At 41.0% G+C, this 16,847-nt stretch overlaps 1 protein-coding gene across 1 annotated transcript in view; it reads left to right on the forward strand.

The window, feature by feature from the left end:
* Positions 1-16,490, forward strand: part of JAZF1 (JAZF zinc finger 1) — a 188,147-nt gene extending 171,657 nt beyond the window's left edge. The window contains exons 4-5 of the mRNA XM_086852958.1: positions 7,567-7,736; positions 14,150-16,490. Coding sequence (XP_086709084.1) covers positions 7,567-7,736; positions 14,150-14,326 — 347 coding nt within the window. The 3' untranslated portion in view covers positions 14,327-16,490. The remainder of the gene's footprint in view (positions 1-7,566; positions 7,737-14,149) is intronic.
* Positions 16,491-16,847: the final 357 nt, after the last annotated feature.

Consider the following 16,847-nt stretch of genomic DNA (forward strand, 5'->3'; position numbering starts at 1 on the left):
TTATTTTTTTTTAATTTATCTTATTACATGTATGTTTTATTTGCATTTATACATTCAATAAGTTGTAACATATCTGCTTATATAGGTGTGCAAGCACATTTATAAACTTTGGATTAGGATTTACAGTGCTTTAGTTTTAATGACTGTTCTTTGCTATACCAGTATCAAGATACAGATATATCAAGAAAGAAAATGGCACAGAGTTGCTCCTAAGGGCAGACAGAATCCAGCTGCTCCACCAACCCCAGTATTGGCTCTGGAGGATTATTTTTTTTTTAACCTGAGTGTGTTAATTCTGTTTCTTTAGTAGCCCAAAATGGAGAGCAGATCTCATGTGCAAACAGTTCTCCATTTTGCTGACAGTGAAAAAGAATCCGTAGCACTAATGTTGTACTAATAGCACTTTAAATATAAAACTTTATGTTTATTTTGTACCTTTATCATTTTAGCTTAATCTACAGCATTTTAGGGTGATTTCCCATATAGGTTAGCTCAGCCAAAATCATTCTATACCAAAATACAGTGTATTCAGATTTATGTTTTACCTCTAGGGGTGTTTACATGCTTTCCAAAGTGAATCCAAACCTTGTAAGGGAATACATTTTCAGTCACTTAAATTTCAGCACGAGCTTCCGTTGAGAGCACTGAAATGAAAACTGCAGTTGGTGTGAAATGTTGGAATTGACCTATCTACCATGTCATTTTAAACACCAGGGTGCTGGATGTTTAACTGCATGTGGGTTCATCCTGTTTGAAGCACCACCCTCCAAAAGAGCTGTGGGAAGGAGCTTTTAAAACTGTCTCTGTGACTGTGCAAGGTACAGCTGCCATTTGACTGGGAGAGAGGGGAGAGGATGTCCAGAAACATATACCCATAACCTTAGACACTTAAATGTTGCCCCCTTTGGTATAGCAGTGGAGGTCTGAAAGTGTTGTCTGAAAGCTGCTCTTCGAATGATGCCAACACAGAAAAGTGTTTTGTGTTTTTGGGGGTTTTTTTTGCCTAACTTATTTCCTCTAGTGCTTTCAAGTGCCTTGTGCCTAAAAATAATGATAAAAAACATAACTGTTCTTTGTATTTGAATCCATGTTCACATCATTACATGAGGTACATTTTTGAAATTCTCTTGGTGCTTATTCATTAGCTGAGCCTTGCTTCAGCCAGAGACAATAGAAAATTAGTTCTTCTGGGCAGTAAGACATCCTAGCAGCTCATTATTTAGTGCTTGTTACTTGATCTGAGCTAGGAGACGACTGGAAAAGAGAAAAGGAAGGGTGGTTTCTCCAGAAGACATTGTTCTGGCCAAATCCTGCTCTGACTGGTGCCATGGGAAAGAGGAGGATGCTGGCAGCAGCAGCCACAGCCCGCAGAGCCCGCAGGATGCGCTGGCAGCGGCCAGCGGGACAAGGCTGAGCCCCTGCCCCGCATGGCGCAGGGCCAAGGCAGTAGTAAGTCATAATTGCTATTTTCATGGCTCTGTTGTGATCATGAAGAGGGATGGAGGCCTCTGCCAGCCCTGGCATATTGCCTTTTTGACAAACCATAGCCATCTCAATCAGCTCCCACCAGTGACAGCAGAGTTCCAAGCATGCACTTGGCTTTGAGAACAGAATTGCCTCTCCTTGCCCAAAAATGATGATCAGGAACATTTACTGGGAGAAGAACAAAAACTCAACTGCATGTGCTTATACCCACGTGCTGGAGAAAGGCTCCAGCCTTCACTGAGGTGTATTTAGGTTGTATTTAGGTGCTTCATCCAAACACTGGAATGGCACTTGCTGTCTAAAACGCCAGTGTCTGTGGTGCTGCACGGTGCTCTGTGAAAGCTCTCTGGGTTTTCTTCAGCTGTGTCTACATCATCTTTGTGGACATGAATAGTAAAAGTATTTTTGAAAATCTGAGAAATCAGTCTGAACAGACTTTTTGCAGAGGCTGAAAACCGCTTTCTGTCCTCTGAGTCCTCTATCCCCACCCACTAAAACAAGCAAAAAGGCCCTGGCTTAGTGTGTCCAGATCCAGTGTCTGACATCTGTTGCTGGAGTTTACAGAGCCAATGCACTGTGCCACCCATACCAGCTCTCAGCTGAGAGAGTCCTGCTACAGCTTCTAGACTAAAGACTTACATGGCTGATTTGTATTTCACTGCCCCAGGCATTTATTTCCTGTTCTTTATATGAAGGAAGAATATTTCATTTTGAATGACTTGATACATCTTTAGATCAGCAATGAATATCAGTTGTAGGAACATTGTCCCTACTGTGTGCATCCATGGGCACAGAGGGAAGAAAGCTGACAAATCCATAAATGAGCTTTAGCGTTAACCCAAAATTCACATAGTATTAATAATTCATTTTTTTTTTATCAAGGAAACTGTCGCAGTATACGGGAATGTAAAGTTCTTAATATAAGAAGTGCTCTCATAAAACTGTTTCTATGAAATACAAACTGCAAGTCCCGCACGGGACAAAGTGTGAAGCTGAATTTTTATGAGAAATCCTTGGAATTACCATGAACTTTCAGTGACACTAGCAATGTTGGTTCCCACTGCAGTAAGCTATTTGCTTATAGTTATTCATTGTATACTTAAATGTATGCTTTCTGGTCACAAAAATAATTGGCAAGGATGTTTTGAGTTTGTTTTTCTTCATGGGAGGAGAAAGGAAGAACTCATAATGTTCTTGATCAGAGGTCAAGATAGATTCTACTCATTAAAATGGCACACACAGCTTGTGCTGGTTTTAATCAGCTTTGTCTTTTTTATATTTAAAGGCACAGCAGAGAAGTCTTTAGATTTGAAAAGCTATGTAACAGCAAATGCTGTGCACCTGCTTGAACCGAGATTCGTTTAAAGTTCAGGGGAAAATCCTCTGTAAATCTCACGATAGAATGAATTTACTCATGCAAAAGGCAGAATTTATCTTGGCTACAGTGGTGTGAATACAGAATAAACCCCAGAAATATAAAAGATACGGCCCCAGATTTTCAGCAGTGTAGCTGGGATGTTGTCTGTTCCAGAATGTCAAATGAATTAGCTCTCTGCAAACCATTTCTGAGCTCTTTTAAATTACTGACTTCTTTACTACTGTAAAACGAAAAAGTAGTAGGTGGACATTGAAGAGGTGAGATCTTTGCTGCAGGATTAAGTGGCATTCTCATTGATTTTGATAGGAAAACTGACTGGCAGCAGAGGTGTAGACCAAGTCTTTATGGTCAGCTTTGCTTTCTGCCAAAATACAAAGGCTTCTTACCCTGCAGGCAGTAATCATAATCCCTTTTTGTGCATGTCTTTACTTTTGGCTGTGACATAGACAACTTCCTTATTTGTGATGGGTTGTTTAAATGCAGTGCAAAAATTACAGGAGAAATAACTGGCTGGGACTCTTTGTGACCCAGTATGTTTTGTGGCTTCTCATAACAGGTAATTTTATGTGGTATCTGGCTCCAGTATGGCATACTATGTGAGTTGTGCCTAGTGGAGTCCACTGCCCCTTTGAGGAGTAGTGGCATTGTCTCAGCATGGAAAATTGCGGGGGAAAAAAAAAAGCTGAACTAGCATTCTTTCCTTGCCTTTCTTTTGTTTCATTTTTGATCTGCTGGGGGCAGCACAGATGAAGTGAGTCCTTTGGCAAGGCTACTAGAGTGTGGAGTGGGGAAATTGCTCTGTGGGCCAGGACTGAGGGAATATTGCATGTGAGGGTGGGTGCAGTATTAAGAGGATGTTACTGAGTTATTTGAGTAGTAAACAGTGGTTTAGGTTAGGCCGAGGTAGAACTGTGTAGGGTCTCTGAATGAAAGCCAGATGATGAAACTGGATATTATGTTAAAGAGCAATGAGCTAGCAAGAAACCTCAGAAAAATCACTGCCAGAAAGCCATTTCTTTGCTATGGTGGAACTAGTATTTAGTTATGGTAATAATATCGTATATTTGTATGGTGCCTTGCTGAAAGCATGTGCTTCTCTATCAGCCAGATATTTATATGCTTTGTCTTAGAGAACTGTGTTGTTGAGTTTTGGGGGAGTTTTTTTTGCTACTCAGACTTCTGAAGCTTAGTTCTGATGTTTTCCAGTGGGGGGAATGTTCAGTCTGCTTTCCAAGCGTGAGGAGGAAGGGTAAAACCATCGGCACTCATGCTACAGGAATGGCTCAGCTCAGTGCCCAAAGGGCAGCGTGCCCCAGCAGGGCATCCTGTTTTCCACAAGCATAGCAGCATGCAAGCAGAGCTCAGGGAGGCAGCTCCCTGGGACCTCTCTTAAAAGTTACTGCAAACACTGCCCGAGTCACGCAGTTGTTCCACCCTGGAGCAGGCCATGGGTTAGATGCAAAGGCGCTTAATTTCTTTTTTTCTTTTTTTTTTTTTTTTTCTCCCTTTAAAAAAGTAAATATTTACAGATACAATAGTGAAACACCAACCAACTTTTTTAAAAAAATAAAAAAGGCAAGCAATGAACTGACTCTATCTTGATCAAAGCGCGCTGCTGCGCGCTTCCCCTCGGCGCGCCGCTGGTCCCCGGGAACGCTGCCCGAGAGCCGGGGCAGCACCGGCTCGGGTTGCAGTTTGTACACCTGACACGGAGCCCAGCACCTCCTGCTACGGCTGGGAACGGCCTCGCAAAGCCACCGTGCTCAGCCCTGCACCACTTAATTAAAATACCTCATCCAGGGGCTGTTTATGATGGCAGCGCCAACCTGTGCGTTGTGCTTTTTGTTTTTCCTCTTGTTTTATTTCCCCCCTCTCTGATGTGTTGCGCACAGTCAGTGAGGCACCACATGGGTTGCTGCCCTTAGACACTGACAACTGAGGAAATTAAATTCTGAGGCAGAATTGGTTAAAAGCATGACCGAATCAGTGTTGTTTTTCTCTAACAACTGAAACAACATAATTATTTTAAGGTTGAATTTTTATTGCTAATGTATTTTTTTCAAGGCAGTAATTTTTTTTGCGTTTTCCTTACACCAAGATCCTTTTAAATACATTTTGGGATTTCTAATTATTTTTTTAAAGAGAGTAGAAGCAGTTGGGTTCAGTAGGACACCATTAGATAAAAGCAATGATAGACTGCAGTTCCAGCTTCATGTGAAGTCATATGGCACCATTAGTATTACTGTTTTGTTGAAGAAGAATACATGTCATTCATATGAAAAAGCTCATTGTATTTATAAAATCTGTAGTGACATCTGAGTTTAAAAATTTAAGATAATAGAGCATTTACTTATACTGGTTAAAGAAATGTTTTGAGTATACTAGACCAAATCTTGCATTTTTGTTCGGGTAAGCCTACGAAAAGAAAACCATAAGGATGGTGTGAATGGTGTGATCTCAGGGATGCTTACACATAGATTTTGGTCTCTTCTGTCTCTCACTGAGTCTACCTTTGACTGAAGTACAGGCAAACATTTTTACAGAACTGTATTTTACCATACAAAATTACTAGAAAAATTAAAAGGGCACCCCTTAATGCCTTTAGGAAAACCTAAGGAGATGCATAATAGTACTGACTACAGCTTCACCCCACTGTTCTGTGTTTCTCTTATTTTATCCATCATATTGCATATTAAGTTTTAAAGAGCACTGATTGTTGCTTTATGAGAGCAACATATATCATAACATCCTAATCATCTTTAAAAGGAGTGGTGTCCCTAAGAGATGTTGTACAGTTTCAAATGATGTTTTCTTCAGGAGGACAAAATCCTATTTGGGTGGAAATCACCCGCTCTTAAGGGGGCTCACAAGGAGGGGGGGGGGGGTGATTATAAAGGCAGAAATTGTTGTTATCAGTGTTTAGAATTGTGTGTTTTGTCATCCTAGGAGTGCATGTGTATTTACAATAGGGTTTTCTGTTTCATTTGCTTTAAAAAAACCCCACTGAGCTAAAAGGTTTGAAAGGAACAGCTTGAGGAATTTTTTCCATCAAGATACAATCAAGGGCAGGAAATCGTAGAAGCAGAGTTGTGGTTTTGCCTCCATTTTTTTATTAGTTAATTAAACTATAACAACTCTTAACTTCATTTTAGGTTAACTGTTCCTAGAGTTCAGAAATATTTTAAGAGGTCAATAATGCTTTCTTTGGCTCTCACTCATTGGGAGTGGGATGAGGAGCCGCAGTCAGCAGGGCAGAGTTTTCCAGATGTGCTGCAGGGCCTGTGCGTGCGCTCATGTCGACGGTTGTCGCTGGTGGGAAACCATCCCACTTTCCTCATCTGCGCACCATCCTGGACAGATGGGAGCCACGGGAGAGAAACGTGGACATCCTGACGTCTGTCCTGACCAAAGCTCAGGAGCCCTGGGTGCTGGCAGCTACCAGTTGCCACGTGTTGTTACTCAGTGCTGAGTCTGACAGGGAGTGCTGGGGCAGGGGGAGTCCAATGAGGCGATTAGTGTGGAGTTTCAGCAGAAGCAGAAACACCCCTAAAAACCCACTTATGCAGTATGGGTTTTCCTTGTGAATTCAGAACGTTTTAAAGTGCCATGAGGCATCTGTCTGCATTTTCTCCTCAGTGGGTAGGGCTGCTCAGAGGCGTGCACTGAAAGGGCACATGAGGGGAGAGCCATGCAAGTGTCACTAAACTGTCTTTAATAGCGGGAGCTATTCCAGCACTTGGAGCCAAATTGTCTTTCAGCAGAAAGGATAAAATTGAGCAGAGTTGGGAAAGGGAAAGAAGAAAGGGGAGGGGAAACACAGCACCACCTCCTGCTGACACCACAGAAGTTTCCTTCAGCTTTCCCTCTCTCTCCCCCTCTGTGCATATATTTTCTTTTAATCAGCTGCGGCTCTTCCCTCCCCTGCTTTTCTTTTTCCAACTGTATTTTTACAGTTGGAATTCTGCTTTTCTAATTTCTCTTGTTTCACATTTAACTTCTTCAGAGGATTTCGTTAATAGTTATTGCAATTAAAAATAATAAATAAACTCAGCACCAGCTGCTCAGATGGCTGTCTTAGCATATCTGGAACATAATGCGGTCTGTTCAGGGCAGCCACACAATGCAATTTATACCCACACCTGAGGGAATGAATTTCACAACTATAATTGCTACAATATAATTCTTATTAATGTTGTGCTATAATTCCTATTAATTCCAAAGGGCTAGTAAATGCATTAGGACTTGTCAACATATTATTTTACACTGTTTATGATCTGTAGAATTACACTCTTCAGTATTGTATTGCATAAAGAAATGCCTTAAAATTAGCTTTAATTGGAGGAGGGGAGGGAGCACATTTTCTGTTAGGGCACTGGGAAAAACGGAAGGATCCTGGTGTTTGAGAAGCAATGAAACTGCATTTTAAAATCAGTCCTTTGAACTTTCTGTGTCATGCAGTTAACAGTTTATGAAGATATATTAATAATGCCTGTCCTGGTTATTAGAAAAAGAACCTGGTGTCTTTATGAAGGAATAAATAACTACAAGAAGGATAGGGTTATAAAATTTAAAATAACTGTCTTCCAGAAAAGACAAAAGCAGGGAAATTACAAGTCATTGTAGCTGATGTAATAAATGCAGAATGGGTTATCTCGCTGCGCTCCTATTTATTCTTGTTTTATCTGACTACCCTGCTTTTCTAGGTAGTGAATATGATGAAGAGGAAGTAGACTATGAAGAATCGGACAGTGATGAGTCCTGGACTACAGAAAGTGCTATCAGCTCTGAAGCTATCCTTAGTTCAATGTGCATGAATGGAGGGGATGAGAAACCTTTTGCCTGTCCTGTTCCTGGATGTAAAAAAAGATATAAGGTAAGTAGGGGTGCAGACCTGCCTCATTTCCTGCTGGTGTAGGTGGTGGGAGAAGCCTCTAAAATCAGTTTGCACTCTTCTCATTTAATAGACTTTTGACAATTATTTTTGTGATATTTTAGCAGAATATTTTATTCACTGATTTCCTCTCAGGCACAGCCAAGTTTATCAGTTTTACAAGGGATGTCTGTCTGTCAAGAGAGATTACATATAGCGATTCTTTAGCTTTACGCATTTTAACGAGCTTTCTATTATTTAGACAAATTAACTGCAGAATGCAGGAGGTACTACAAGCAAAATAATCTCTTGGGTCCCTTTCAGAAAATGTGAAATAAAAAGCTTCTGTCCATCTGTGCCAGAAACAATTCCTTCTGCTTAACTACTAGAGATACTGCCTCCTCTTTAGTGAGAGGGTGCCCAGGGTGCATTTTCTGATAAAGATGATGTGTGGAATGTAACGGTTAACATCGTGCAAGTCAGAATTCACCTTGGGAAAGCAGAGTCTTGCAGAAATTCTGGCATCATTCTGTCCTGGGTCCGAGTTCCCATGACACATCCGCACAGCCATCAGTGACCCCACACGCAGGGCTTGCATCCCTTTGTGTGACACCCTGGGAAACAATTCCCTGACGCCCCCTCCCAGCCCCATTCTTCAATTGCTCTCCATCATGAGAAATTTTTTTGTCTTTTTATGTGAGTGAAGCATTTCCAAACTGGGACCTTGAGCTGGCCAATGTAGAACATGCCAGGATGTTACAGGAGTGTTGCTTCACGTGCTTTAGTGCAGAGACAGATGGAATTGTGTTGAACATGGTGCACTTCAGAATGGTCTTCTCTAACCACTGACATTTAGGAACGGAAGGAGCGTGTTGGCAACACTTCCTCTGAGTCGTTTTCTAAAGTTTTTGCATGAACTATGGGAAAATCCAACTATTGACCTATACACTAGAAAAACCATGGTGGCTGGGTTGGTTGTATTTTATGGCTTGTCCTTTAAGTAACTGATGAGTAGGGACTTAGAAGAGAGCAGAAATAGAAATATAGGAAGGCCAGTAGGAGTTGAGATAAAACAGTTGTGTCAAGAATGGAGAACCTGTGCATGAAACCATGTAGTGTATGAAAACCTGTTTCAGTGATGCTGCAGCAGCTGCCACAGCAACAAATCACAAGATTCAGGTTTCTGTACAGACCACTTAACCCTGACAGCACTGTTTCATAAAACACGGACAACAAACCAGTGTGCTCGTTTCTTAGGGACATACAAGCATTTTTGCTGACATTATCCTGAACTGTGTAAGTGTTTATTCACCAGTTACAGGAAAAACTGACCACCATCTTCAGGGCCAGGGCAGAGGGAAAGATGGTTTTGGACTACTTGCAAGTATTACTTTGCAGGTAAACTCACATTATTGAAGATCAATACTTCCCTTGCATGTGGTGGGAGCTGTGCCAGACAGAGGGTATGGTATAAAGAGCTAAATCCCTAGCTCAGGAAGCAAACAAGCCGTGGTGATTGTTAGAAGTCGTGTGCCCAGAGGGCATCTATGCATTGCAGAAAACATTTGCTTAATGGCAAAGTCTGGACGGAGAACCCTGTAATTTGCTATATCCTGTCTGTTCTCTATTTGACTGCCAGCCCTCTGTCTTTTTATTGCCCAAATGAGCAAGCTGTTTGTGCCTGCTTCTGCTATCTCACTGCCTTCATCTCAAATGCATGAGGACTGTCTATAAGGGATATCTTGTACACCATTAATGGTAGAGCAGCCAGGCGGGGGAACAAATTAATGACCCTTAGAGGGGCTGACAGGGAGCAGCAGCAAATAAAATGTACCTTATTCTCCTAAGAGACTCACCTCTGTTTAGTCCTGATAGAAAAGCACATTTCCTTAAACTCTGCCTCACCTCATTTCTCTTTTCTGTGGACTCTGTTTCCTCCCTTTTTTGTTTTCAGCCTATGTTTTTTCTTTTTACATTTTTATCTTTGTTTCCTTCCTTTTAGTTTTGTGTCAGCTGTGTTTCTTGTTTCCTCTTTATCTTCCCTCTGCTTAACCCGCTTGTCTGACGAATTATTTTCAGAGTCTGGGTAGGGAGTCCTGCGATCAAAGCACTGGGATTTTCTGGTGGGTACTGGATAATCACAGTCAGGACTGTAAAACAATTACAGTGCTCCAAACAGGAACACAGACATGCACATACAGTAATTGCCAGGCTCACTTTACGGCTGAGAAAGGATGCATTCCTTCAGGGAGCAAGGAGGAAAGGAGGATATACACAAGTTTTCTTTTGTCTGGCCTTAGGTGACGTAAGTTTGAGAAGTAAAATGGTATTTTTAGGGATTTTATTTGTATTACAGTACTGCTTAAAGGACCCAGTAGGGATGGGGCACCTTTTTGCAAACAATGTTCAAGGATAAGAGATGGCCTCTGCACTGAAAAGTCATTATGGAAAGGTAAATAAGACAAGAATGAGTACAACAAATACTCCAAAGGAACAGGCTGGGGCGGACAATGGAAACTGTAAGGAGAACATGTTTATACACAAGCCCAGATGTGTATCAGAAGCCCCTGCTGGCCTGCTGCCCAGCTGCTGTCTCCTGGTGTTTTCCCATAGGCAGTGCAAATAGTCATAAACATTTCGTTGTTCTTCAGGAACTTTATGTTTAAAAATTATTTGCTTGTAACATGTACTGGTACTCTATATAGTATGGCAGAGATTTTCTTGAGAAGCTACAGATCCTGGGAGAAATATTTTTCTTTAAATTACAAATGGGATACACAGAAACATATAAATAAACCTGAAGTACACTGACTTCTAGATGCTTTAAACATAACCCTTAGAACTAATTTCTGAAACTTGCTTTCTTCTCTAATTATGCTTATTGAGGTAAAGAAATTATCATTACTTTATAATTTATGGATATTTTTTCTTCCTGTGATTCATCTTTGATGCCTGAAATTTGATTTTTAGAAAATTATCTGTGTGATTCCAGGGAACCCAAAGGTATAATCCTTGTTTCTGTGGAGTTCACCCTCACCAGACTTTGGATTCACATCCAAATTTAGATGCCCTGTCCAGAAGTGGATGGACATGGAGTAGTTAATGTGTTTTGCAAAATACTGCCTTGTAGGAGCTAAAATAGGGATTTATGAAGGTGTTGATTAGTCTTCCTTTTATTAAATAGCCCTGAGTGGTCTCTAGCTCTGGAGAAGGACTTTGAAAATGTGTTTAATATGCAGATAAACTTACTCAAGCAACATCCAAAGAGCAAATGAAGTTTGAGACCTAGTAGATAGAACAAACCCCATAAATAATGCATATATGCTAGTATAGAGAAAACCTAGAGTATTTGCCCTAAATTTTCTACTTTGTGCAAAATTAGTAATAAAAGCTGTAGCAGATTTCAGTGCATACAGAATGTAGCGTATATGCATGAGTTTTTCTTAGGCATTGGGCAAGAGGAGAGGTGGTACCTTCCAGGGCTGCTGAGGCATTGGGTTTGTCTGTTTGGCAGGTGAAAGGATGGGCACAAACCCCCAGGAGGGCTGACCTACAAGTGGTGAAACTCAGCAGAGCTTAGGGAAGGAGAATATTGAAGTGAGAGGGAAACAAGGGAATTTACTTGAAAGAAAGGAACAAGCCAGAGCTTGCAAGCTGAACAGAGGAACTGGACCCACAAAGAAAACTTTGGGATGAAGAGCCAAGAGCACAAAGACATGTATGAATGTCCAAGGCTGAAACAAGAAATGTCTCAAATCATCCTTTTGAGGTGTCTTTTCCTACTTGAAGTGGGGCTGGCAAGTTCTCTGCAGCATAGAATCTTTGTGAGTCCTGACGTGCAAAAGGGGCCCTGCCCAGCAAGAGCCTTTGTGTCCCTGCAAACCAGGCGGTGCCAGTCTAAACTTCTCTATCACCTCCTGATCTGATCCCAGGTTAATAATTGTTTCCTCCTGTTCAAGATTTTTAGAGTGCCCTTCTCTATGGCCATCTTCTTCCTCAATCATCTGTGAGAGTAAACAGTGAGCAACCTAAGTAACCAGAGCAATAAAAGTGATGTACGAGTTTGGCCATGGCTTTTGCTGTACCTCAGCAAACTCAGCCCAGACGTACAACAAAGTGTTTACATTGCAGCAGTGGAAAAAGTGCCGAAGAGTCACTGTAATTCTAACAACAGTTTCCTTTTAGACAGAAGTACAGGTCAAATTTCACATAACACAAGCCCCTCATGTTTGTGTTATGTGATTACTGGTTACGTGGTTACTGTTTTTCAAACCTTCCATGGCCCAGTTCATCTCTCTAGGTTTCTGCTTTAGCATCTCCTTAATTTTTTCTGCCTGAAAATACTTTCTCCTCCTCCACCAAAGAATGTGGTGTACTGGGGCTGATGGATCATTAAAAAATCAAAAGAGTACCATTGGCATGGAATAATGGGAGTATTTGTGATTGCAGATTTACAGCATCTGTAGCAATCGATAGCAGCTCAAAAGTATCTAGAAGGGATTTCTTAGAAAAATTTCAGAACAGGTTTTTCTTAGGAAAATATTGTTATTATAGGTAACAGCATTTGTTTTAAAAGTTTCACTGCAGTAGCAAAAGTTTAGCAGGTCACCCCCAGATTTTCTTCTCTTTTGAAGGCACAGGTCCTTAAAGGTACACAGATGTTAACAGAAGCCTTATGAAGTCCTCCTGACACCCAGTGACAGTCCTGGCCCCGCCTCACCCCAATGGCCCAGTGAGTGCTAGAGGTTGAAACTATGTGGAAGATGATCCAAAAGCTACCCCAGGATCTCAGATCACTTTCAGGGAATTCACTTGACTGCTCTTGAGACTGATGTGTAGCTTTGATGTGCTCTGGGAGTTGTGGTGCCACAGCTTTCTGCCCCTGAGTGCTCTGTACCCAGACGAACCCTGCCCTGATGTGTTCCTGTGTCTGGTTGCTGTTGGAGATGGGGGATTGTCAGCTCCCACATCTCAGGAGATAGGTGTGCAGGGATATTCCAGCATTTTTAAGGGCATAAAGGACAATTCAGAGGTTGGATTTGCAACTTCAGGTGAGGATTCACTGCCTGAATGCTCTGGAGAACAGGAGCATGAATCTGTGGGTGAAGTGGTTGCTTGCAGTCTTGCATCTCTTTTCCAGGGTGGATATTTGAGACTGTTTTTCTGTGAGTTCCAAGCTGGAGCTTCCACTTCTAAGCTGCACATTGATAAAACTTGTTGTTTGAAGAGCCAAGGGGACTTTCTGTTATGTGTAACACCAGGCAGTGGTTCAGGAAAGACAAAATCCCTAAATTTAGTGGGTTGTTTAATATCTGGGCTGTTGATTGTAGCTTTATAGCGCTGCTTTCTTTTTCTTTTTTCTTCTTTTTTTTTTTTTTTTTAATTTAAAAATACTGAGATACATTCCTGGAGTCTTTAGAGAGAACACAGGAGAGCTTTGGAATTGTCTCTTTTTGTCACTAATACTATCTTCTTTGGTTTCATCCTAGGAGAAGCTTAGATTAAAGACAGTATGCTTTTGCTTATTCATCCAAAAATCCAACCTTCAATCCAATTGAATCCAAAAATCTCTTTTAGTGAGAGCACATGAGAGACTCCGGTATACTCCACAGAGACCACAACTGCTGAGACCACAACAGCTTCTTCCATTTTTGCCAGAAATATGTGAGAAGGAAGACAGGGGAATTGCTTTGATTTATGTTTAGTAAGGTTTTTGGTTGACAGAATTTTGGCCTACTTCCTGCCCTTGCCAGTGTAACAGGGAGTGTGTTGTGTTGCTGTGTTTTGCACTAGTGGGGATCAGCTCTCCAGTTTTAGCTGTGGAGTATTCCCAAACAATAGCTATTTTGAAGACAGCATCTCTGGATTGTTTAAGTGTCCTGTGTAACTTTTTTGAGTTAAGCATTCCCTGCAGTTATTTCTTTGGAGAGAATGTGTCAATGATCAGAATTTGCTGGAGCTTAAAGATGTATCTAGAAACAATGACACAAAACAGAACAGACCCACCATGGGGGAGTCTCAGCTCTTTAAAGAGGTGTGACCCGAGTCTCCATGCCAATTCTTTGTTTGCTTGTAAATGAACCTCTGAATAAGAATTGTCAGTGGTATATGAAAAAGATGTCAGGATGCAAAGAGCAACCATGTGTGCATCCATTAAAGGGTATTCTTTGGGAAACTATGTATTTTGGGAGATAAAAATCAGGATTAGCCAGGTAGGTGAGTTTTGAGAACCACACAAATTGTTGTCCTTGTCCTACCTGGTACCTTGGGAGCGCAGCCCATGTGCAGTACCCAGTGGGAGATCCTGGCAGTTTATAGGATTTTGCTCGTACCATTGATCCATTTTCAGGTTTTAACTGGAAGCAGAACCTGTATCAGCCCACCTGAGCACTGACATTTTTCCTTCTCCCTGACAGAATGTGAACGGTATCAAGTACCACGCCAAGAACGGCCACAGAACACAAATCCGCGTACGCAAACCGTTCAAATGTCGCTGTGGAAAGAGTTACAAGACAGCTCAGGGCCTGCGGCACCACACAATCAATTTCCATCCCCCCGTGTCTGCTGAGATCATCAGGAAGATGCAGCAATAACATGCTGGTCACAAATGTGCCAAGAAATCCTCACCAGCAGTTGCTGATTTTGAGAACAGCCACCTTTTTCAGGGGAAGCACTCAGCAACCCTTTAAAAAAATTAAATGCATGCTTTAAAATTTTCTGTAATTTTGGAATGATGTATCTTTGTAGAGTTAATGATTTTGTACATTTGCACATGTTATCATCATACCCATTTTCATTACTTTGAGATAAGGTGCTATAAAAGCTATAGGTTCTTCAGAACATTTTTCTCCAAAAAACAAACAACAAAAAAAACCAACTAGGGGGACGTTGCGTATTTAGTTGTACTGACGTGTGGGACAGGAGCGCGAGGAGGAGAGCTTGGCACTGACATCCTTTCAAGATTGTAACATGATGAAGACTTTCGATGCATCTGTCAATGTGTGTGCAAAACCAAAACAATACCGCCCTCGTCAAACTATAGTTAACATGCCTTACATAACGGAGTTATCAGTGGAGTAGCAAGTCTTTTAGGTAATGGAAATATAAATAAGAAAGAATGTTTAACATAATATGCTAAAAATATTTTCATACTTAAATAACATACATAAAAAGGTGTGCTTGCTGTATTTTATATTATCTTGCAAATCTTTCTTTTTTTCCTCCCTCTTGAAATGCTGAAAACCTTGCCATTTGAACTAGTAAACAATCACTTTAGTGTTAGCAATTACATTTTTTTTCTCTGTACAAGATGTCATATTATGTTCATGCCCATCAAACTTTTGAGGACCAATATCCCAGTCCAACTAAATATTTACCCCTGAACTATCTGTTAGAAAGACACTTGGAAATACTTAAGTGCAAATTTATGTGTGTGTGAGAAACAATTATCTTCATCTCAGATGAAGTTTTGAAGCACTTTGTAGTTCTCTATTGCCAACAGATTTAATGTTTTATGTGTTGCCAATTCTTGCAACTACTGTACGAGCATGTGCTGCGGTTGCAAATAAAAATGAGAAATTCAGCGCATGGTTTAAGGAGGTCCGTTTGTTGTGCTAAGGGAGTTCTAATGCCTCTCCCTCACATTCATTGTGTTTTGAGATTTTCTTTGTGCATTTTTTGCTTCTCATTGTAGGTCACAGCATTCCATTTGGAAGTGTCTGTTTAGCTTTACAATTAATTTTGCTGAAATATGATATTTGAGCCTTACTGAAGATTAAGTGCTTCTTGCAGCAGGTGGTCAGAGACTGACTTAAAAGCCAACATGAGAGCGCTTCGTGTCTGGACCATACCTGAACATTTGTTGCTTGCCATCCTGCCTTGAGCATTCTTCTCACAAGTGCTATTCCTGGAGTTCAGCTGGCTGGGAGCAGAGGGGGGCACCCTCCACCAGCCCTGGCCTGAACACTCCTTTGCCTGGCAAGGGTGCAGGAGGAACTCCCAGTGTTAACACAGTCATCGCCTTGGCTTGGTTCCTGTTAAGTGCAAAAGAAAGCTCCCATAAAGGAGGAATGAGCTTTCCCTATTTTTTTTTTCCAAAGCTTTAAAGGAAAACTTTGTAAGGATGACAATTACCTTTTCTCCAGCAGAGTAAAAGTTTCATTAAAATACCTAAGAATCATCCTAATGAGCGTTTAGAACAGCCGAAGTGAAGCGAAACATCCCTCTCTCAGATCCCTGAGAGGTGACCGTGACAGCCGGGTTTAAAGGATGATCCAGACATGAGAGTTACTGGTACACACAAGGCCCCAAGCGGCCACTTCCCACCTTCTGCAGCTTTGGCAACAGATCTGGCCAACAAACACGTTTTGGCTCTGCTCCTAGTGCAAGAACTACAGGCTGGGCGAGTTCGTTCAACAGCTAAACAGTTGTAAAACATCATTGTTGCATGTAAATTCCTTTCAACTATAAAACTGAAATTCCAGTTTCTATTTACCTATTCATTGTGACAGTATTATTAAACAGGTAAAGATGGGACTATTTTGTTATACTGTGTATAGTGAATGTATTGTACTGTGTCTGTGAAAAGTGTGCTTTAAATTATATTTTCATATGTTTTGTTGGGGACAAAGTACTTTAAGTTTGAAAGTGACAGAGGTTTGTTTTAGAACTGAAGGCAACTTAAAGAATTCCTGTCAGGAAAGCTGCTTATAAATGTAAATCAAATCACATTTAAAATAAACTGCCTCTGACCTAAAATGACTGTTCTTTTCTCATTCCTAACCTAGAGTTACGTTCTTGGGCTGTGTATAGTCTTCTATTTGTTTATTTTACTTATCATTACTTCTTTATTTTACTTATTTTTGTTTATTTTATTTATCATTAAATTCTTGGAGCCTGTTCTAACTCTTTGTATCTGCTGTTGAGTTACAGTAAGAAAAAAAATCATGCTTTACCTCAGGCCAGCTCTTGCTATGAAGCTCCCAATTGCAAATATCTTAGGACTGTGCAAATGGCACACAAGCACAGATGAGTTATCATCAGCCCACTGATGGGCTGCTGCCCAGGACACTGCAATTCATCCACATCATACAGTCTTTAGTTAACTCCTGCATT

This window comes from Cyanistes caeruleus, chromosome 1 (assembly GCF_971803275.1).
Source record: "Cyanistes caeruleus chromosome 1, bCyaCae1.hap1.1, whole genome shotgun sequence".
NCBI classification, from domain to species: Eukaryota; Metazoa; Chordata; class Aves; order Passeriformes; family Paridae; genus Cyanistes; species Cyanistes caeruleus.